Consider the following 17,724-nt stretch of genomic DNA (forward strand, 5'->3'; position numbering starts at 1 on the left):
GTGGTGATTAGAGGCTGTCTCTGCATGGCAGTGCCGGGAGCTGGATAGGAAACGGGGCATGAGTACAGGAGGCCAGAAGCAGGGCTAGGACACCATGGTCCTGCAGCTGCCCCCAACTCCTTGTTTCCCAGGGCTGGGCACAAGGCAGGTGTGGTGAGGCTGTCTTCTGAGCCAGGGATGAGCTGAGGATGCTGCAGTCTCATTCACCCTGAGGTCCTGGTTCCCATCTTCCTGGCCAGGAGCACTTGGGTGATTTGTTGGCATCCCCAGAGAGGGACTCTGGGCAGCCTGAGGACCGACCAACAGCAAGCACAGAGGCAGCCACAGCAAGCTAAACCAGACAGCCCTGCAGCTGAGTAGGGCTCCTAGTCTCCTTGCTGTGCTGCACCAGCCCCTGAATCCCCCAGCCTTGCCCCAGCCCATCCTCTCCAGAAGGGTGCAGGACAGCCACCACCACTTCCCACCACACTACCAGCTTGTTACTGGCATGAGAAGAAAGTGTCTGCTGGGATGGTGAAGCCAACCCCTGCGGGGTCAGAGGGTGCAAGAAACCTACTCTGGTTCATGCCAGCATCTGCAGATCCAAAAACAGGAAACAACTGCAGTCTGTGATTGCTGCAGCCCCCAGCCACACAGCCAGCACAGCATCTGGGGAGCACTCAGCTGGGCACCAGGGCTCTGCTGTGGGTACCCCAGATACATGGCAAATCCCAGCTGGGCACAGTCAGAGGTCATCCCTGGGAAGCAGAACAAACCCATGAGGGTCAGCCCCACGCCAGGACCATTAGCCTGGTCCCAGCTGCCAGTGTACAGAGAAAAGCCCCTCATGATGGGATGGGACCTTCCTGCTTGGAGTATTCTTGTCCCATATGGGCAACACCAATGGCACACACAGGCAGAGCAGGCTGCAATGCAGGCACCAACTCCAGACTACCCACAGGACAGGCCAGTTGTGGGGCTGGGATCCACAGCCTGCAGTGGGAGGGAGGTGGCACTGCATGGGGCACCCTAGGGGTATCCTCCTGGGCTGGGACTTGAAGACCTCTGTTGTAGTATAGTTGTTTGGTGTTCAGTCACCTCAAACGCAGCTTCCAGGCTAAGATGTAAGCAGGCAAAGACGTTTATTACATTATACAGCAAAGTTATATACTCTATCAGAAGGCGCAAGTGTCACATCTGAATTGGTTATGCATGCCTACTGGCATGTGTGTAATTAAGGCATACAATAGGTTAGAACAACAGAACAATATTTTAACACATCCAACCAAATTCTGCCAAATCTTTCTCCTCAGTTACAAGATGTTTACATTCTTTTCTAAGTCAGAGGCTAAACATAGCCTTCTCCTACACACCTCCCTGAGGAAGGTGGCAGTGAGTGGCAGCAGGCAGGGAGCTGGTTGTGAACACCCCGACCTTGCAGCACACTCCCCGTGCACTTCCCCTGCCTCTGCTCCACAGCGCCAGGACATTCCCACATCCACCCACTGCGTTTCCCAGTAGGATGCAGGAAAGGGCTGTGCAGCAGCCGGGGACTTACTGTAAATGGCACCACCTGCTCCTTACATGGCGATTCCTCTGTGGGCCATGGCTACAGGGACAGTTGGGAGCAGGCACTGAGACATCTGCTCTCCAGCCTGCTGCCGGGAAGCACAGCTCAGGCTCTGCCGCACAGCCTGCGGCTGGCACTGCCAACTGCAGCTGCACATTCAGGATGGGCAGTGACTCCCTGTGCTGGACGCTGGAGGAGAAGTGGGACTGTGCAGCCCTGAAGCTTAATGTCCCTGAAGCCTGTGGCAGACACTTGGTCTCATGGCATCCCCTTATCTTGTACCTCTACCCCCGGCAGGTTCCCAAAGCATGGCCTTGCTGTATGGCATGAGGGCACTGGAAATGGCCAGTGATGACCCAACCAAACACTGGTGTGAAGGAGACAGCCTTGGCAGATGACAGAGCCACAGGCACTGCCCCAAGCCTCTTCATTTCATGCCTGACTTGGCCCTCGATGACATGACTAGGGCCATGAGCAGGAAGGGAGTGCAGAGCAGCAGCAAGCCCCCCATGCCCAGGTCAGGATGTATTTCAGGATGAGCCCAGAGGCCTGTGTACATCCCCATGGAAACCTCTCTCTGTTGATGCCTCTCCAGCCAGATCCGAAGCCAGCTCAGAGGACGCCAGCAGCTGTGGATTCCTCACTTGTTCCATCAGCAGCTTCACAGGGCTCCCTCCATCCAGTAGCCACATCCACTAGTTCATTGGGAGCAGAGGTCCTGTTACCCTACCAGCACCACATCAAGCTTTGGGAGATACAGCTCTTTCACCTGCCCCACAGACCCCTGCGAGAGAGCAGAGTCTCCCTACTGCCCATTGCCCCTGCCTACTCCAGCACCCACTCATGGCTTGGTCCTGCACCCCACAACCACCAGCCATGGCACAGGACAGAACTCTGCTGCCCAGGCAAAGGTTCAGGGCAGAAAACTCCCCCCGGCACGTTTCCACAGCTCAGGAGGAAGTTTTCATCCTGGCAGCAGCAGCTGGAGCCCAAAGAAAGTCTTGACATTTCAGAGGAAGGATTCAAACAAAGCCACGTTGCTGTGGCAATGGCAGCCACAGCCGCCCCCCCCCCCCCCCGCCCTATCCTGTGGCTGGGGACACAGCCAAGGCAGAGGGAGTAGCAGCCTGGGGCTGGTGGTGCTGGAGCTGCTGGAGGATGGACAGTGGTAGGCTGTGCCCTGCAGCTCCAGCCCTGCCCCTGTACCAAAGCTGGAGGGTCCTGCTGCCAAATGTCACCTGCAAGGTCTCTGTGATGACCATGCCCAGCGTGGTCAGAGAGTGCCATCAGAGTCAGATGCCATCCCACACCCTCCTTGGGGTCAGCCCTCTCCTGATACTCATCCAATTACCCTGCCCTGGCACATGCTGCTCTTGCACCTGCATTTGCAGGGAACAACAAGGCACCTGCCACAACTGGGCATGGTCACACGAACAACACACCACAGGAGGTCTCTGTGGGTGCTCCAGTCTGCAGGTTGCCAGCTGCCTTGGGTGTGTTTGCCCAGCACAGCGCAGAGTCCTCAGATGACCCTGGCAGAGCAGCCATGGGCAGGTGCCAAGCCCCAGCCCTGGAGCATCCCTTGGCCACAAATCATCCATGGCCTCATCCCTGGCACAGGAGCAGACAGTGGCCATGCCACACACACTGCTGGGAACAATGGTCCTGGAGGTGCGATTTTGCATCCATAGGGTGGGCACTACTGCTCCCAGCGTGGTCATTTCCTTCTGCCCCCTCTCTACCAATGCACTGCTGCACCCCACCTTTGGGAGGCCCAAAGGTACCCATACGGCTGGTGAGCTGTGCCTGTCCCATGGCTCCTGAGCCCACCAGTGGAGCAGCTTCAGCCTGTGCCAGCAGGGCTAGGGGTAACAGGTGGAGACAGGCAAGGACAGGGTGTGCAGCTGGCAGAGGGCACAGCTGGAGCAGATGTTCCCTAGAAGGACCCAAGGGCCCTGTCTCAGCATTTAACGAGTGGGAATGGGAGCAAGCACTTTACTGTAATTCCAGCAATTACATTGTTCATCCTTGGCAGACGACACCGGTTGGTGTCCAGCACCATGGGATCACGATAAGCCACCTGGCACGGAGACTTGGCAGTGAGCTGTGCTGCTGGGCAGCCGGCCAAGGCAGGGCAATAAAGGGATGCAGAGCGAGGTGTGAGGTACGGTAAGTGCCCGCCCCAGGAGTTCCTGGCACTGGCACGGCCCCAGCACACAGGTGCTGGTTAGGAGGGCCCCAGTGGCCAGGGGTGACTACTGAGACCACAAGACCAGGAATACCCAGCCCTCCGGCTCCAGGGAGCACATTTGCTTTCCAGGGGGGGTTCCAGCAACCTCACTGCACCACAGCAGCCCCTTTGCCCATAGAGCCATGCTGGAGTGCTGAGCTGCCAGCTGTGCTGGCAGCAGGATGCTGGAGATGTTCAAGACAGCAAGGTCCTGGCAGTCTGTTCACCAGGAGCAGGAGAGGGCTCAAAGACAGGGCATAGGCTGTGCTTGAGGGCTGGACACCCCCAGGTTCCTGGAGATACTGTGTTCCACCCAGCCAGCACCTCCTCAGCCTTTGCTCGCTCATTGCTGCTTCCAGGCAGGCACTGCCCTGTGCTCTTTCCCTGCATGCCCTGGCCCACATCTGGGTGGTCCCCATCGGTGCCTGGGGCCATGCAGGAGTAGGGGACAGTTGGCACCCAAGGAATGGGAGTGTGAGCCCTGCTGAGTCATCACTTTGCTGTTCTCGTTTTTCCATGGTGCTGTTGTGCAGTTTGCTGGAAGCCAGCTAAGAGCCATGACTAATCTGTTCTCAAAACAAGCACAAAGCGAGCAGGGAGGTTTGTGCAAACCCGCGGGGAAGGGAGGCTGAATCACAGCACGGGGCTGGGGGAGGAGAGCAGCTGGCAGCAGCTGGGACTGCCCAGCCATGGTGTAGCCCTATGGGCAGCACCTGCATGGAATGGGCACAGCATGGGGCTGGGCAGGGGCAACTGGGACCCTCGACCTCTCCTGCCGTGCCCTTGCCATGTGGCAGCATGGTGGGGTGGGGTGAAGCAGGCAGGGCAGGCAGGTGTGCACCATTGGCACTAGGAAACATGTGCCATTGCCAGGGTCAGGGCTCCCACCCCGGTCGTTTCTGCCCTACAGAGAAGCCATCGTCCAGGGAGGCCAGGGAAGGAAGTTTGCTCTGGCCGGAATCGGGCATCCATTGATTTGCTGTTATTAAAACCAGAGCTGCTGTCGGGAACTCTGCAGCCTGGCTGCCCTCACAAGTGCTTCCTGGAAAGGGCTGTCCCACATGCCCTCACTGATGGGGGACAGTGTGCCCCAAAGCACCTGGCCATGGCACTGGCCCGATCCAGGTTTGGGTGGCATCTAGGGCAGGGGAGAGCCCATGGCAATGGGAGCTGGAGAGTCAATTCTTCATTTGGCACCCACCTCTCCATTACCAAGCAGCACTCAGGCCACCACCATCCCCATCTCTTCTTGGCTCACCTGGCACCCCTGCCACTGCCCATGGGGCAGGGCAGCCCCAGCACTCCACAGCAGGTGCTGGTGGAGGTGAGGGCACAGTGGCACCTTTAGTCTACTGATCTGAAAAGGGTTTACTGGATAGGCAAAGTCATCACTTCCAGAGGGGATGAATCACCCTTGTCAGGAATTCTGCCCGGGGGCTTTTTTGTAAGAGTGTAGAATTTCGACACGGCTTAGTGCCCTCCCGGCCGGCCGTGCGGGTCCCTCCTTGCACAACCTCCCGGGGGGTTCCTGTTCCCAGCCACGGCGCTGCAGCCACAGCAGAAGCTCAGCTGAGGGGGGCAGGCACAGCACCCTGGTGGGGAAGGTCCCTGCCTACAGTGAAGACTGGAGCCCTGGGTGCCAACAGAGCCAGCGATGGGGCTAGGATGACCCTAAGTTCCCAGCATGGTGTGGGTGCCCGCACCCACAGAACTGTGCATCCCAGTGCCCTTCATGGCTGCTCCAGCCGCAAGCCGGTCCTTGTGGGTCCATGTGCTCACCGGAGCCACCTGTGCTCAGCACGGCAGAACCGGGGCTGCTGGTGGGCTGTCACCACAACAGCCGTCTGTGGTTCACACCCACAAGCAGTTGCCAACGGAGGAGAAGTGCCAGGTCCCAGTGCAGCAGACACACCATGCCAGCAGCAGCATCTTCCTTCTGCCCCATGTGAGCACATCCCACACCCCTATTAGCACTGGTGATAACACAGATTGACAAGAGCAGAGGGGGGGATGCTGGCAGGGCAGAGGTGGGCAGCTGTGAAAGGAAGGGCAGCTCTCTGATAGAGAGCCTCTGCACCATCCTGGTGCCATCCATCTGCAAGGTCACCGTGAGGGGACACTGCTTACCCGAGGGACACCACCGCCCCAGGGGCCTGCCTGGCATGGGCTGCTGCCAGGCTGTGGCTGGAGGGGATGTGGAGGAAGTGGGGGCTGAAGGCCAAGCATTTCCTGTCAGCCAGTGGTGACCCCACAGGAGCCCAGCCAGTCAGTGGGGCCATGCTGGGGCTGGGGTTTCTCTCAGTTTCCACATGCTGCAGAAATTCTTTCAGAGCGAGAGCAAAGAGATTTCTTGATAAGGGGGGAAGCACACTCAGAGCAGGAACTGAAACATCACCTTTGAGACTGGCTCTTCCCCAAGCCAGCTGCCTGGCACAGCCTTGCCACTCTCGCAGCTGCTTTGCAGTAACAGGGGCTGCCAGAGCCAGGGTGCCCCTGTCCCACACTCAGCCCAGCATGCAGGACCCAGCATGTGTTCCAGACACATGAACACTGTACCCCACTCTCTCCAGCAGACCACTGCAGCTCTTGTGTGAATAAGCTTGTCCCATGTCCTTCTGAGATACCCTCTCCAAAGCCTTGGTCCCACTGACCTGCACAGATCCCAGCCCTGCAATCCCCTCCTTCAATCAAAGTCTCTGCTGCTCAACCTGTCTGCTCCACTCAAGGCTATGCCTCAGGCTCTGGAAGCACACTGAGGCCAGCCCTGAGGGTTGGAGCAGGGGCACATGGTGGTTGGCACATGGGAGAGGTGAGGGAGCTCAGACAAACCCACCAGGTAGAGGAAACTGGCAGGAGCCCCTGTGAGTGAAAGTGAGCCCCAACTCAGGCTGCTGCTGCAGCAGCCCCGTGGCAATGGTGGCATGGTGGGGATGGGCTGTGTCAGTTCCCCAGACATAATGTCCTGTCCCGTGTGTCAGACAAGCAAGCAGTCTGGGTGCCCACAGCACCGCAGGGGCCATGCCGGTGCAGGGAGTGCATCACTGTGGGAATACAGAGATAAGAGGTCTCACTTCCTAGCACCTCCTTTCCTGGACACAGGGCTGCCGGGAGTGAAATGCACAAAAGCCCATTCCCAGGAGGCCTTTCTCGATGCAAATCTCCTCCATGCCCCACTATGGGCACCCCAGTGAGGCTCCTGGCTGGGCATGACTGGTGTCCCCAGAAAGGACAGGAGCAGCCCAGAAGCACATGGGGGTCGCAGGACTTGCAGCCTGTGCAGCTTCCACATGCCAGAGGCAGCTGGGCACATCTGCTGCGGGCAGCTTTGGTGCAATGTACCCACACACGGGCCCTGCCACCACAGCACCGCTTCCCATCAGGGGCCAGTTGCCCTGTGGTAGCCAGCAGTCACAGCTGTGGCAAGGCTTCCCGGAGGGCTGGGTAATTTGCCTGCCCTGCTTTGCATGCCTGAGGCTGCCCTAAGAACAGGGAGAGTGGGGTGTGTGGCATGTCTGGTGCGGGTGGCAGAGCTACAGCCCCCACCTCAAGGCAGGGCAGGCAGGAGGGCAAAACCACTCCCACCCTAGTATGCTGAGCACCCAACAGCCTCTCCGGGCCTCAAGAAAGGGAGGTGGAGGATGTGGGGAAGGACCAGGGAACAGCAGGACCTCGGCTGTGGGAAGCTGCTTTAGACTTTCTGCCATTCCTGGAAACAAACAACTGGAGGGCCCACTCTGACCTGCCTGCTGGGAAGCAGCCACTGCCCACTCGGCCTCCTTAGCCCCCGCCCCTCTCAGCTCTTCCAGGATGTTTCATGCCCAGGGGCTGCCTGCAACTCCCTCGCCCAGAAGGGCTCCCACGGTCCCCTCGGGGCTGCAGCTGCCGAGTCCAGCCCGCCCTGAACCTGGGAGCGGCTCATCCAACCGTCCTGAAACCAGGGGAGTGGTCACACCCCAGTGTCACAGAACAATCCTAGACCCACGGGCCGTGATGCCTTCGATCGGCCCCATTTTGCTGCAAGCCAATGTGCTGCAGTCCTGCACACTGGGGCTGAGCAGCTCCATCCCAGCTCTGGGACACTCGTGGACTGCGGCCCTGCACACCAGGGCTGAGCAGCTCCATCCCAGTGAGCCCCACACATTACCACCAGGCTGATTTATAGAAATCCAATGGCTGGGGCAGCCAGTGCCTCCTGCCAAACCTCATTAACGGCTGGCCTGGGAGCAAGGCAAACAGCTCAGGCAGCAACAAGGAAATCCTTGTTTAAGCATTTCTGGCCATGCAGGGCCCTTCCCCTCATACTTAGGGGAGCGGAGGAGGTGCAGGACACAAGCCCCAAGCTGGCAGCAGCTTGGCAGCCATGAGAAGGGAGATGCAAGGGAATACAGTAGGATCTGCACAGGGAAGGAGTGCCCAGGATGGGCTATGAGCTGTGAGGGAGTAGGAAGCCACAGGAGTACAGTGTGGGACAGAGGGTTCCATGCTGCAGCACAAGGGTCTGCACTGGTAACCAATGGGGATGTGGGCACATGGAAACACTGAGTTGCCAGCAATGGGTGACCCAGGCGAGGCTCAGTAGGGCAGCACTGCTCAGCTGACAGCTTCAGGCAGTTGAGGGGCTTCATGGCTTACTCCTGCCCTTCTGCTCAGGTCCACCAGCATGCTCCCTGTGCCATGTGATGTCGGACTGTACATCATATGCTGTGCTGTGGGGTAGAGAGCTTGGCCAGGGCTGTCTGGGGCTATACCAGAAGAATTCACCAGTCCCCCCACAGCCTGGAAAAAGCTCTGCATGAGGCTTGGGGAGGATCCTGCCTGCCCCTCAGTGCCCCCTGCTCCCAACCACACCAGCTTCCCTGCACAGAACGCTGGCAGTGAACACAGTGAGCTCTAGGCACATGGGGCTGCCAGGAGTCTGTGGAATATGGCACTGGTATACCTGCCCCACAGCAGGCATGGGGCACCAGCATGGCTAGCCTGCAGACCTGGCACCAGTGAGCTCCAGAGCAGCCTTAGCAACCTGCATCCGCCTGCCCCACGTGCAGCTCAGGATCTATTTCATCATCTGGAGAAAAGCATTTACTGCCAATAAACGGGCTAATTAATTCTCCTCAAAGACCTCTCAATTATTCATCTTGGACCACAGAGAAAACAATTACAGCACTTACCTCAGCCTTGGCTTGGCCAGTGCAGCAGCCAGCACAGGGCCAAGGCTGGCAGCAGGCACAGCATGGCTGGGAATGGTTCACCACAGCTCCTGGAATGGTGCCCCAGCTCCCACTGCCTAGCCAGCCCCAGTTCTGCCCACCTGGCAGAATCAGTCCTGCAGAGCTCCAGGGAAAGGCTGCTGAGCCTGCACAGCCCCCCAGCCCAGAGCCGACAGTGGCAGCAATGATCTCCCAGGGTGTCCCCAAGAGCTGCTCCCAACTCCAGGGCTCAGGGCTAAGGGGACCTGTGTGGCCTCCTGCACCACCCTTCACAGCAGTGTCCCATGGGTCTAAGCCAAATCTGCACAAATGCAGCCAAAGCCACTGTGTTCTGTTTCCTGAGAACGTGGTGGTGGTTTGTTCCCTCCTTGGCACCTGCCTGCAGTGGCTTTCTCTCCCCATTCTTATCAAGCAGTTCTCCACACCTCCACGCAGGGACACACACCTTGGTGCCATGGCTGGGCCCAGCTGTGGGTGCCCTCTGCAACCAAGGGCTCAGGCTACCTGCCCCACACATCAGTTCTGGCCACCACCCAGCTTCAGGCAGCACATGGCTCCTGGTCGAGCCGAGATAAGCAGGACTCTGTCCTGCCTGGGGACCCAAACCTCCACTGCCCGAACAGGTCGTGCTGGGGTCCCCCTTGGAGAGGGGCTTTGTTCCCAATTGGATCCCTGGCTCCTTGGTCCTTGCGATGCTCCTTCTGCTCTGCTTCAGCTGCACCTTGAGAAGGAAAGCCCACCACGCTGCTGGCACTGCCAGCTTACTGGGTCCCTTCCTTTGGCACGGCCAGACCACACCAGGGCGGCATATGGGCACAGAGGTGCCCCGGGGCCGAGGTCCACTCAGCTCTCTCCTACCCACCTCCCCCGTGCCCGGCGGGTCAGGCTGCTCCAGCGCTGCCACTCTGCCGCTTCCGACACTTCCCAGTACCATCCCCGGGTCCCCCCCAGGGCCCCGGGAAACGGGGGCATCGCTGACCCAGGGCGTGCGGCCGCTGCGGAGGCTCTGCGGGATGCCAGGTCCCAGGATCGGTACCGGGTCCCAGAGCCCCCGGCCTGGGCAGAGCCGGGGGCCGGGCCGGGAAGGGTTAAGGGCGGCCCGCGCCCCCCCGGCGGCCGAGGGGCGGGCCTGTCGGGAAGCCGGGATTTCTGCGGTGGTTTTACTGGAAAAGTTGTTGCCGACGGAGGGAGGGGTCACCCGAGCAGCCCCAGCAGGTTGGGGACGGGGGGACCGGCCGGCCCCTCGCCTTCCGACAGCTCCGCTCTGCTCCTGCAGCCTCAGGGGCCGGCAGCGTCCACCGGGAGCGGGAGCGGGCTTCTCTGCCGGCACGACTGGATACAGCACAAGGCCACATCGGCACCCCGGAGCAGCCCTTGCACACTGCTCCTGCGACCGGGGCAAAGACACTTCTGGGCATCCCGGGGACTGGGTCTATCAGCAGCTGCCCATTCAGGGGCTCTGCCACTGTGTCTCACAGGTATCAACTGTGCTTGGACCGCAGTGATGGGATTGTAGTCAAACCTCTCACTGTGATGGCCATCACTGACCGGCAGTGCAACCCCGCCGGATCAGGGTCATGGTGCCCACTGGGTGCATCTCAATGGAGCCATCACAGATTATTCGAGACTGAGGCTTGTTTGGAGGCTGTGCATACAAGCTTCCACTGGCAGATGCCCCATGGAGCCAAACAAGCCAACAGCACCATTACACCAGGACAGAGGCGGGCTATGCCCAGTAGAGAGGGCAGTGCTCTTCCCTCAGCACTGTGCCCACCATCATCATGTCCTGGCACTGCCCAGGACATGGCATGGCATGCTGGAGGCCTGGCTGTGCCCCTGCGAGGCTGAGCCAGGAGCTCAGCATGTCCCAGAGCTTCCAGGCATCGCTCCATGGTTCCCAACAGTAGGAAATCACTTGGCTGTGTGGTTTCTGCCCCTCCAAGGATGACAGAAGGTGGTTCCCCCCGCCCAGACAGGAGCAGGGCACTACAGGCCAGCCAGCCTCAGCCCACAAGGATGAACTATGGCAGCCAGCAGCACAGGCAGCATGGGCAGCACAGGCAGCATGACTACAGGACCAAGGCAGCCTGGCATGAAAAGACTCCCCACCTCATGGCAAGCACTTTGGGGTCATCGCCAGGCCCCGCACCCAGCACTAGACATTCAGGACACTGCCTGTACCACTAGCAGTCCTGCACCCACAGCCCACTAGTTATGCCAGGGAGTCCGGGAGCAGGATGTCTGTCACCAGCTCTCTGCCGATGTATGCCTTGGGCAGGCAACTCAGCCCCCGCCCGCTGATGGCCGAGGAGGCACAGCCACACTGGCACCGGGTATTGTGCCTGCCCCCAGCCCTCAGGCTGTCCTGCGGTACCCGCAGAGGGGACGCATGCGAACAGGCAGGACCTGACAGCGGCAGCTCGCAGAGCTGCCGGAGGGGCCGGGGGCAGGGGGAGCCCAACCTGCTCCGGGAATCGCCCCAGCGGCTGCCAGGGCTGTGGCAGGGAGGGCGGGGAGGGGGTAACACGATCCTCCCCGGCGGGACCTAGACTCCACTCCCCGGCTGTGCCTCGGCTGCTAATTTTAGCCCTGGGGAGGCACCGCAGGAGCATGAGCTCAGCTCACCACGACTGCACGTTCACCGGGGCCGGGGGCCGGGAGCCGGAGCTGGCAGGTGGTGGCGGTAGGAGCCACAGCACAGCGTGGCCCCGGACAAGCCCCCAGGCAAGCCTCCAGCCGCTGTCCGAGCCCCCTTTGAGCTGCCAGCCAGATTCTGGCACTGCCCTCCCGCTGCCCACACACCTGTGGCTTTGGCTCAGACAGCCCAAGACATGGCCACAAGCTCTTCTGCAGGGTCCGGTGCTGTCCCCTACTGCGCCCTGTGCACTCAGAGCCCTCACTGGGGAACAGTGGAGATCTCCGAGGCAGGTCCCACACAGCCCTGGAGGAAGGCATGGTGCTGGCAAGACGTGAGGCTCCTTAGAGAAGCCTGGCCACACTGCAAGTTCCAGTGAAGGATGTGGCCAGCTGTCAGTGAAGGCCCCCCTCCCTGCATGACTACAGACCCCAGGCTCTGCCCAGGCTGGTGAAGCAGGTTGCACAGGGCAGAGCTCTCAGCCAGCACCCCCAGCTCTCCAAAACCAGTGTTTGCAGAGTCTCAGATGACAGCCATGGCCAGGACAGGTGCTCTCCCCATGCTGCAGTCAGCCTGGTGTCCCGCAGGGCACCCAAACCCCACCATCCACCCCTGCCAGGAGCAGTGGGCACAGATCGGTGAGTGGCTGGGGAGGCCACAGCCAAGGAATGCTCCAGCCAGCTGGCCCTTCCCAAGAAAGGAGAAAATTACTCCAGAGCCTGCCCTGCCCTGGGGCAGCTGCCGTGGGCACGGTGGGGTCTCCATCCCAGGGCCCCATGACTGCATTTCCCCTCCAGCCCTTCACCTGTGGTGTTAAGGGCTGGGCTGCCTAGTGTTTACTGGAAGAGGAAGCTGCTGGGAAGGCAGAGCGTGCAGCGGGGCAGCTTTGGAGAGGCTCTGCTGGGCTCGGCAGCCGGCAGAGCTCTGCTGTCCATGCTCCCAGGTCCAGGGCCAGTAACGGGAAGCGTCTGCTCTCAGTGACGGTAAATCAGATCGGGGAGATTAGAGGCCTTTTTGCCTAATCATGAGCAGCTTGAAGTTGGAGGACAAGTTCCTGGAACAAAGAGGAAATGGAGGCAGTAAATAAAGAAAAACTGTTAACATGTGGCCCTGTGTGTGAAAAACGTCTCCATGAAGGACTTTATGGCTCACTCATCTGCGGGGCTGACAGCACAGGCTGTGATGGGAGGTGGTGAGGAGGCCCCTCAGACAGGGGCACAGGCAGAGTGTGGGCAGCCAGCTGGGGTAGGTGCAGGGGGCTCTCATGTGGTGGAGACGGTGTGTGATGTCATGTGGCACATGGAGGAAGAGGGCAGCAGCACAGCAGGGGCTATGTGAGGGCAGCTGGACTGGGATGCTCTGGGAGGCTGTGGCACCAGGTGGTGCACCAGGCAGGCTGGGGCTGGGCACTAGCTGGCCCCGAGGTAAAGGGGGCATCTGTACACACTTGCCCCTCTGTCTCTCCTGCAACTGCCAGAACAGGCTCTCAGTGCTGCAGAGCTGTGCCCCTCGCCCTGCCTGCAGCACAGAGGGTCATGGCCCAGGCTCTTGGACCAAAGCCCTGTGGCCATGGGCTGGATCTGCCCCACGGAGCATCATCAGCCTCAAGCTGGTCCAGCCCAGGGAGGAGAAGGTGTGTGTGTGTTGGGGGTCAGTCTTGCTGCTGCACTGGGCATGTTCCCCCGTCTCTGGTAGCTGTAGGGATTTCTGCCAGATGCTAGTGGGGCCCCTCCTCAGTGCTGGCAGAGAGTGCTGAGTTCTGTGGTGCTGCCCATACCTGATATACATGCCTGCTCACAGTGCCACAGGATGGTGGGACAGGTCCTTCCAGAGCCGATGCAGCCAGAAGCCAGAGTCAATGCCCAGCAGCAAGGTCACCCTGCGCTGTCCCTGCCTGCAGGAGGAGCAGCGTGGTGGGAGCCACTGCTGGTCAGCACGTGGTGTTGTGGGCTTGCAGAAAGGTCCCGGGATTTTCACGGAGCCAGGACTGTGTGGGCACAGGCAACATCATCCTGGGAAGCCTTCTGGCATGACACCAGGGATAGACACTCCTGGCAAAGTAAGGGGCAATGGGTGAAGCGTGGAGCCTGAAGCAGCACCCACTCGCGTTCCCCTGCACCCTGTCTGGGGGTGGAGAGTTCAGGGGGTGCAGCAGACGCCAGGCAGAGGGGAGGGCTGGAGGGACAAGGAGGGTCTGCGGGGAACACGCTGTGGGGAACATGGGGACGTTCTCGGTTCCCACGCAGGAACCGTCGCCCCGTTCCTGGCCGGCCCCACAAGTCCAGCACCGTCCCCGCCTGCCACGGGGGCCGAGCCGGGTCCAGGAGATCCCGCCCCCGCCCGGCCCTCCGCCCGGGAGCCACCGCGGCGGGGCGGGACTGGACCGGCGATGCGGGCGGCGCGGGGGTTAGCCATTGCGCTGCGGCGAGCGCTGGCCGGGGCCGGGGCCGGGGCCGGGGCCGAAGCCAGGGCAGTGCAGCTAGGGGGCTCTCTCCGCCCCGCCGGGCCCCCCCGGCACACCGTGGACCTGCGGAGCGACACGGTCACCCGGCCCTGCGCGGGGATGCGCCGCGCCATGGCCCGCGCGGCCGTGGGCGACGACGACTACGGGGAGGACCCGACGGTCAACGGTGGGCGGCGGGGACGAGGGCCCCGTGGCACAGGGACCAGCAGAGACCGAAGGCCGCCTGGCCCCCGCGGCGGAGTCCCTGCCTGCAGTTCCCGAAGCCCGGGCGTCAGCCGGGATGCGGAGCCCAGAGTGGGGTTTCCCCGGGGCTGGGGAGGGCTGGGAGGAGCTGGAGGCGGCAGCCTGGACCTGTGGGTGTCCAGACCCCCCTCCTTCCCGGGCTCGCCCAGCAGGTATAGCTCCCCCAAGCGTCCTGTGCTTCTCCCCCTGCAGAGCTGCAGCACCTGGCCGCAGGGATCCTGGGGATGGAAGAGGCTCTTTTTGTGCCCACTGCCACGATGGCCAATCTCATTGCTGGTGAGTGCCTGGGGCTGTGCCCAGCTCTCCTCTGGTCACAACCCAGGGGCAGATTTGTGCCCTCACCCCATGGAAGGTGCAGCAGACAAGAGCAGTCCTACTCCTCCCTGGGGTGCCAAGTAGAGCCCTGTTTCTGCTGCCATAGGGGAGGGCTGTGCATCTCCTCAGCCCCCTCGACCTCAAATCTCTATCGAGCATGAACCCTGGAGCTGCTCCCCATTTCATGCTGCTGAGCAAATGCCCCTGGGGTCTCGTTGTCCCCATGCTGCACTTGGGTCTCTGCTCTGTTACAACAGCCTTTACCTGCTTTGCTCTGCTGCCTTCCTGGGGTTCTGCTTCAGTCCTTGGCCATATGCATGCACCATGAAGAGGAGGCCATGCTCCCCATAGCCTTCAGCCACTGCATGCAGCCCCAGTCTGATAGCCCCAGCACCCCAGGGACAGAACAGGCACCCCCTGCCCAGCCTTTGTGTGCCAGACTCCTGCCCAGCTGAACCTGCTTGCCCCCTCATAGGCACTGCCTGCTGGGTGCTATCTGCAGTGTTCCCTCCCTCACTGACCATGTCCCTCACAGTGATGTGCCATTGTCAGCGCAGGGGATCTCAGATGTTCCTGGGCCAGGACAGCCACCTGCACCTCTATGAGCATGGTGGGGCTGCACAGGTGGGTGCTACCGGTGGGCCGGCTGTGGCCAGGGCTGGCTGTGCCCTGTGGCTCCAGCAGCACAGTCAGGAGTAGGCGGGTGGCTTGCTGCTGCCCTCCGCTGGCTGCTGGGTATCCTTTGCTGGGCTGCTGCCACAGCATTCCTCGGATCACCCCTCCTGGGCCAGAGGGGTGGGACCCCCGCACACTGCCACCATCCCCTGTGCACTGTCCCTATCCCCTTCAGCTCTGCTCTCTGCCTTGCCTGGGAAGCAGGTCGCTGGGGTCCACTCCCAGGCGCTGCCAGACCTGCCTGACGGCACCTTTGATCTGGACTCTCTGGAGCTGGCCATCTGCGAGGCCCAGGGCAGCCGGTACCACCCACGCCCCGAACTTGTCTGCCTGGAGAACACACACAGCTCGGCCGGGGGCCGGGCGCTGCCCCTTGCCTACCTCCAGCAGGTAGGAGCCCACAGACAGTGGCCAGGCTCAGGCAGCCAGACCAGGCAGGATGGCACCACGGGGACACTGGGTCTGTGCTGAGGAGCTCTGCGCATAGTTTGCATTGGTGCTGGCCACCCCAGGGTCTCTCCCAGCCTCTGTTCCTCTGCCTCCTCCCAGGTACGGGGCCTTGCTGACCGCTACGGGCTGCGGGTGCACATGGACGGAGCACGGCTGATGAATGCAGCGGTGGCTCAGGGTGTGGAGCCAGCTCGAATTGCCCAGCACTGTGACTCCGTGTCCCTGTGCTTCTCCAAGGTGTGCTCACTTGGGGACAGGGTCCCTGGGACAGCACAAGCTGGGGCCTCACCCGTGTTTGGGGCCATCAGGTTGAGTACCCACCTTACAGGCTGGGGCATCCCTGGGCATGTCTCTGAGAGGGGCAAGGGCAGAGCAGCCCCCAGGAGTAGCTTGGGTCACTGATGTGTTGGCTCTGCAGGGCCTGGGTGCCCCAGCTGGGGCGGTGCTGGCTGGAGGCAAAGCGTTCATCGCTGAGGCCTGGCGTGTGCGGAAGCTGCTGGGCGGGGGCATGCGGCAGGCTGGCATGCTGGCAGCTGCTGCCCGCCTCGGGCTGGAGCGGGCGGAGGCGACACTGCGCAGAGACCACGACAACGCCCGGCGCTTTGCCGAAGGTATCTTGGGGTCCCTAAGCACGTCAGGAGCTACCCACACCTGCAGTCTAATGCCACTTCCATGTACTGCTGCACAGCGGGGTCCTGCCTTGCCCAGAGCTGGGGTGGGTCCAGCCTTACACCCACCACCCACTGGCTGGGTTCACCCTTAACCAGTTCATTGGTAGCAGCAGTATGAGCACCAGGCAGCCATGCTGGATCTCCAGCCAGGTGAAGAGGCTGCTGGGGTGCTGGGATGGTGCCATGCCTGTCATCACAGTGCCTACAGTGACCCTGAAGGGAAAAGGCCCATCCACCTCCAGCTGGGACCCAGGGTAAAGCTTGGGCAGTGCCTTCTCTCAACCTACAGCTCCTGTTTCCCCCCAGGCATCCAGGAGCTGAACTTGCCCCTCTTGTCAGTCAGCCTCGCAGCAGTGGAGACAAACATCGTGATGGTCAGCATCACAGGGGGTTGGCCGTCCCCTGCAGAGTTCTGCCAGCACCTGCAGGCAGTGAGTGAGGAGGAGTTGGCTGAGACCAGCCAGGCTGTCAGTGTCCTGATGTTCCCCTGGTCAGTGCACACTCTGCGTGCTGTCTGGCACCGTGACATCTCGGCCCACGACACAGAGCTTGCAAGGAACAAGCTGGAATTTGTTGCCAGGAAGTGCCAGGAGAAGCTGGCCATGGGCCTGCACCCCTCTCCAAGAGGAGGGGGAGCCTGAGCATCCTCCCAACCCCAGCCCTGAGGCAGATGCCTCCACGTGCTGCTGCAGTCTAAGGCAGCTGTCCCAGTCCTGTCATGGCAGCCAGCAGCAAAGGGCAACCAGGCATGTTTCCAACTGTCAGCCCTGCAAAACCAGTGTAAGCCCAGCCCCAAGGAGATCACATCCCACGCCTGCAGCAGGAGCACCTTTGCAGGCATGCCCAGAGGGACAGAGGAGAGTCCACATCTCCACACATCCCAGACCCCTCAGATGTGGCATCCTTGCCTCACTATTCACCCAACAAACACATCCTCAGAACACCCTCTAGTCCTCCACAGAAGCTCTGCTTCTCTAACTTGTGTCTGCAGACAGCATCCAAAAGCAGAGCCAGACACCCCTCTCCCCAAAGGCCACACACTGTGTCTGGCCCATGTGCACCACACATGTGCAAGGATGCTGCAGCAGGGAGACAGATCCCAAGAGATGGTCATGTCAGGACACCAAATAAACACATTCTGGCAGTGCTGTGCCTGTGCTGGGTGTTTTCTCCAAAATGTGCTCCTGATTCCACCAGGAACAATGTAACAGCCCAGAGGTCCTCATTAAGGCACAAGTGCTCCTGAGGATATGGATCTATCTCTTAAGTTCATATATGGTAGGGA

At 61.0% G+C, this 17,724-nt stretch overlaps 1 protein-coding gene across 1 annotated transcript; it reads left to right on the forward strand.

Moving 5' to 3' along the window:
* The first annotated feature begins 14,007 nt into the window (after nucleotides 1-14,007).
* LOC137447614 (uncharacterized) lies at nucleotides 14,008-17,585 on the forward strand. The gene is made up of 7 exons (XM_068151317.1): nucleotides 14,008-14,251; nucleotides 14,521-14,604; nucleotides 15,179-15,267; nucleotides 15,523-15,708; nucleotides 15,868-16,005; nucleotides 16,187-16,379; nucleotides 16,746-17,585. Exons 1-7 carry the CDS (start codon nucleotides 14,011-14,013, stop codon nucleotides 17,078-17,080), a joined length of 1,266 nt encoding a protein of 421 aa, XP_068007418.1. The 5' UTR covers nucleotides 14,008-14,010; the 3' UTR covers nucleotides 17,081-17,585.
* Nucleotides 17,586-17,724: the final 139 nt, after the last annotated feature.

The sequence above is a fragment of the Melanerpes formicivorus genome, unplaced genomic scaffold, assembly GCF_026170545.1.
Source record: "Melanerpes formicivorus ecotype bairdi unplaced genomic scaffold, bMelFor1.0.p_v2 SCAF_21, whole genome shotgun sequence".
Taxonomy (NCBI): Eukaryota; Metazoa; Chordata; class Aves; order Piciformes; family Picidae; genus Melanerpes; species Melanerpes formicivorus.

Coding starts and splice junctions, on each gene's coding strand:
- LOC137447614 (XM_068151317.1), top strand. CDS start 14,011: ATGCGGGCGGCGCGGGGGTTAGCCATTGCGCTGCGGCGAGCGCTGGCC. Junction 14,605..15,178: donor GATGGCCAATCTCATTGCTG/GTGAGTGCCTGG, acceptor TGTCCCTCACAG/TGATGTGCCATTGTCAGCGC. Junction 16,380..16,745: donor CGCCCGGCGCTTTGCCGAAG/GTATCTTGGGGT, acceptor GTTTCCCCCCAG/GCATCCAGGAGCTGAACTTG.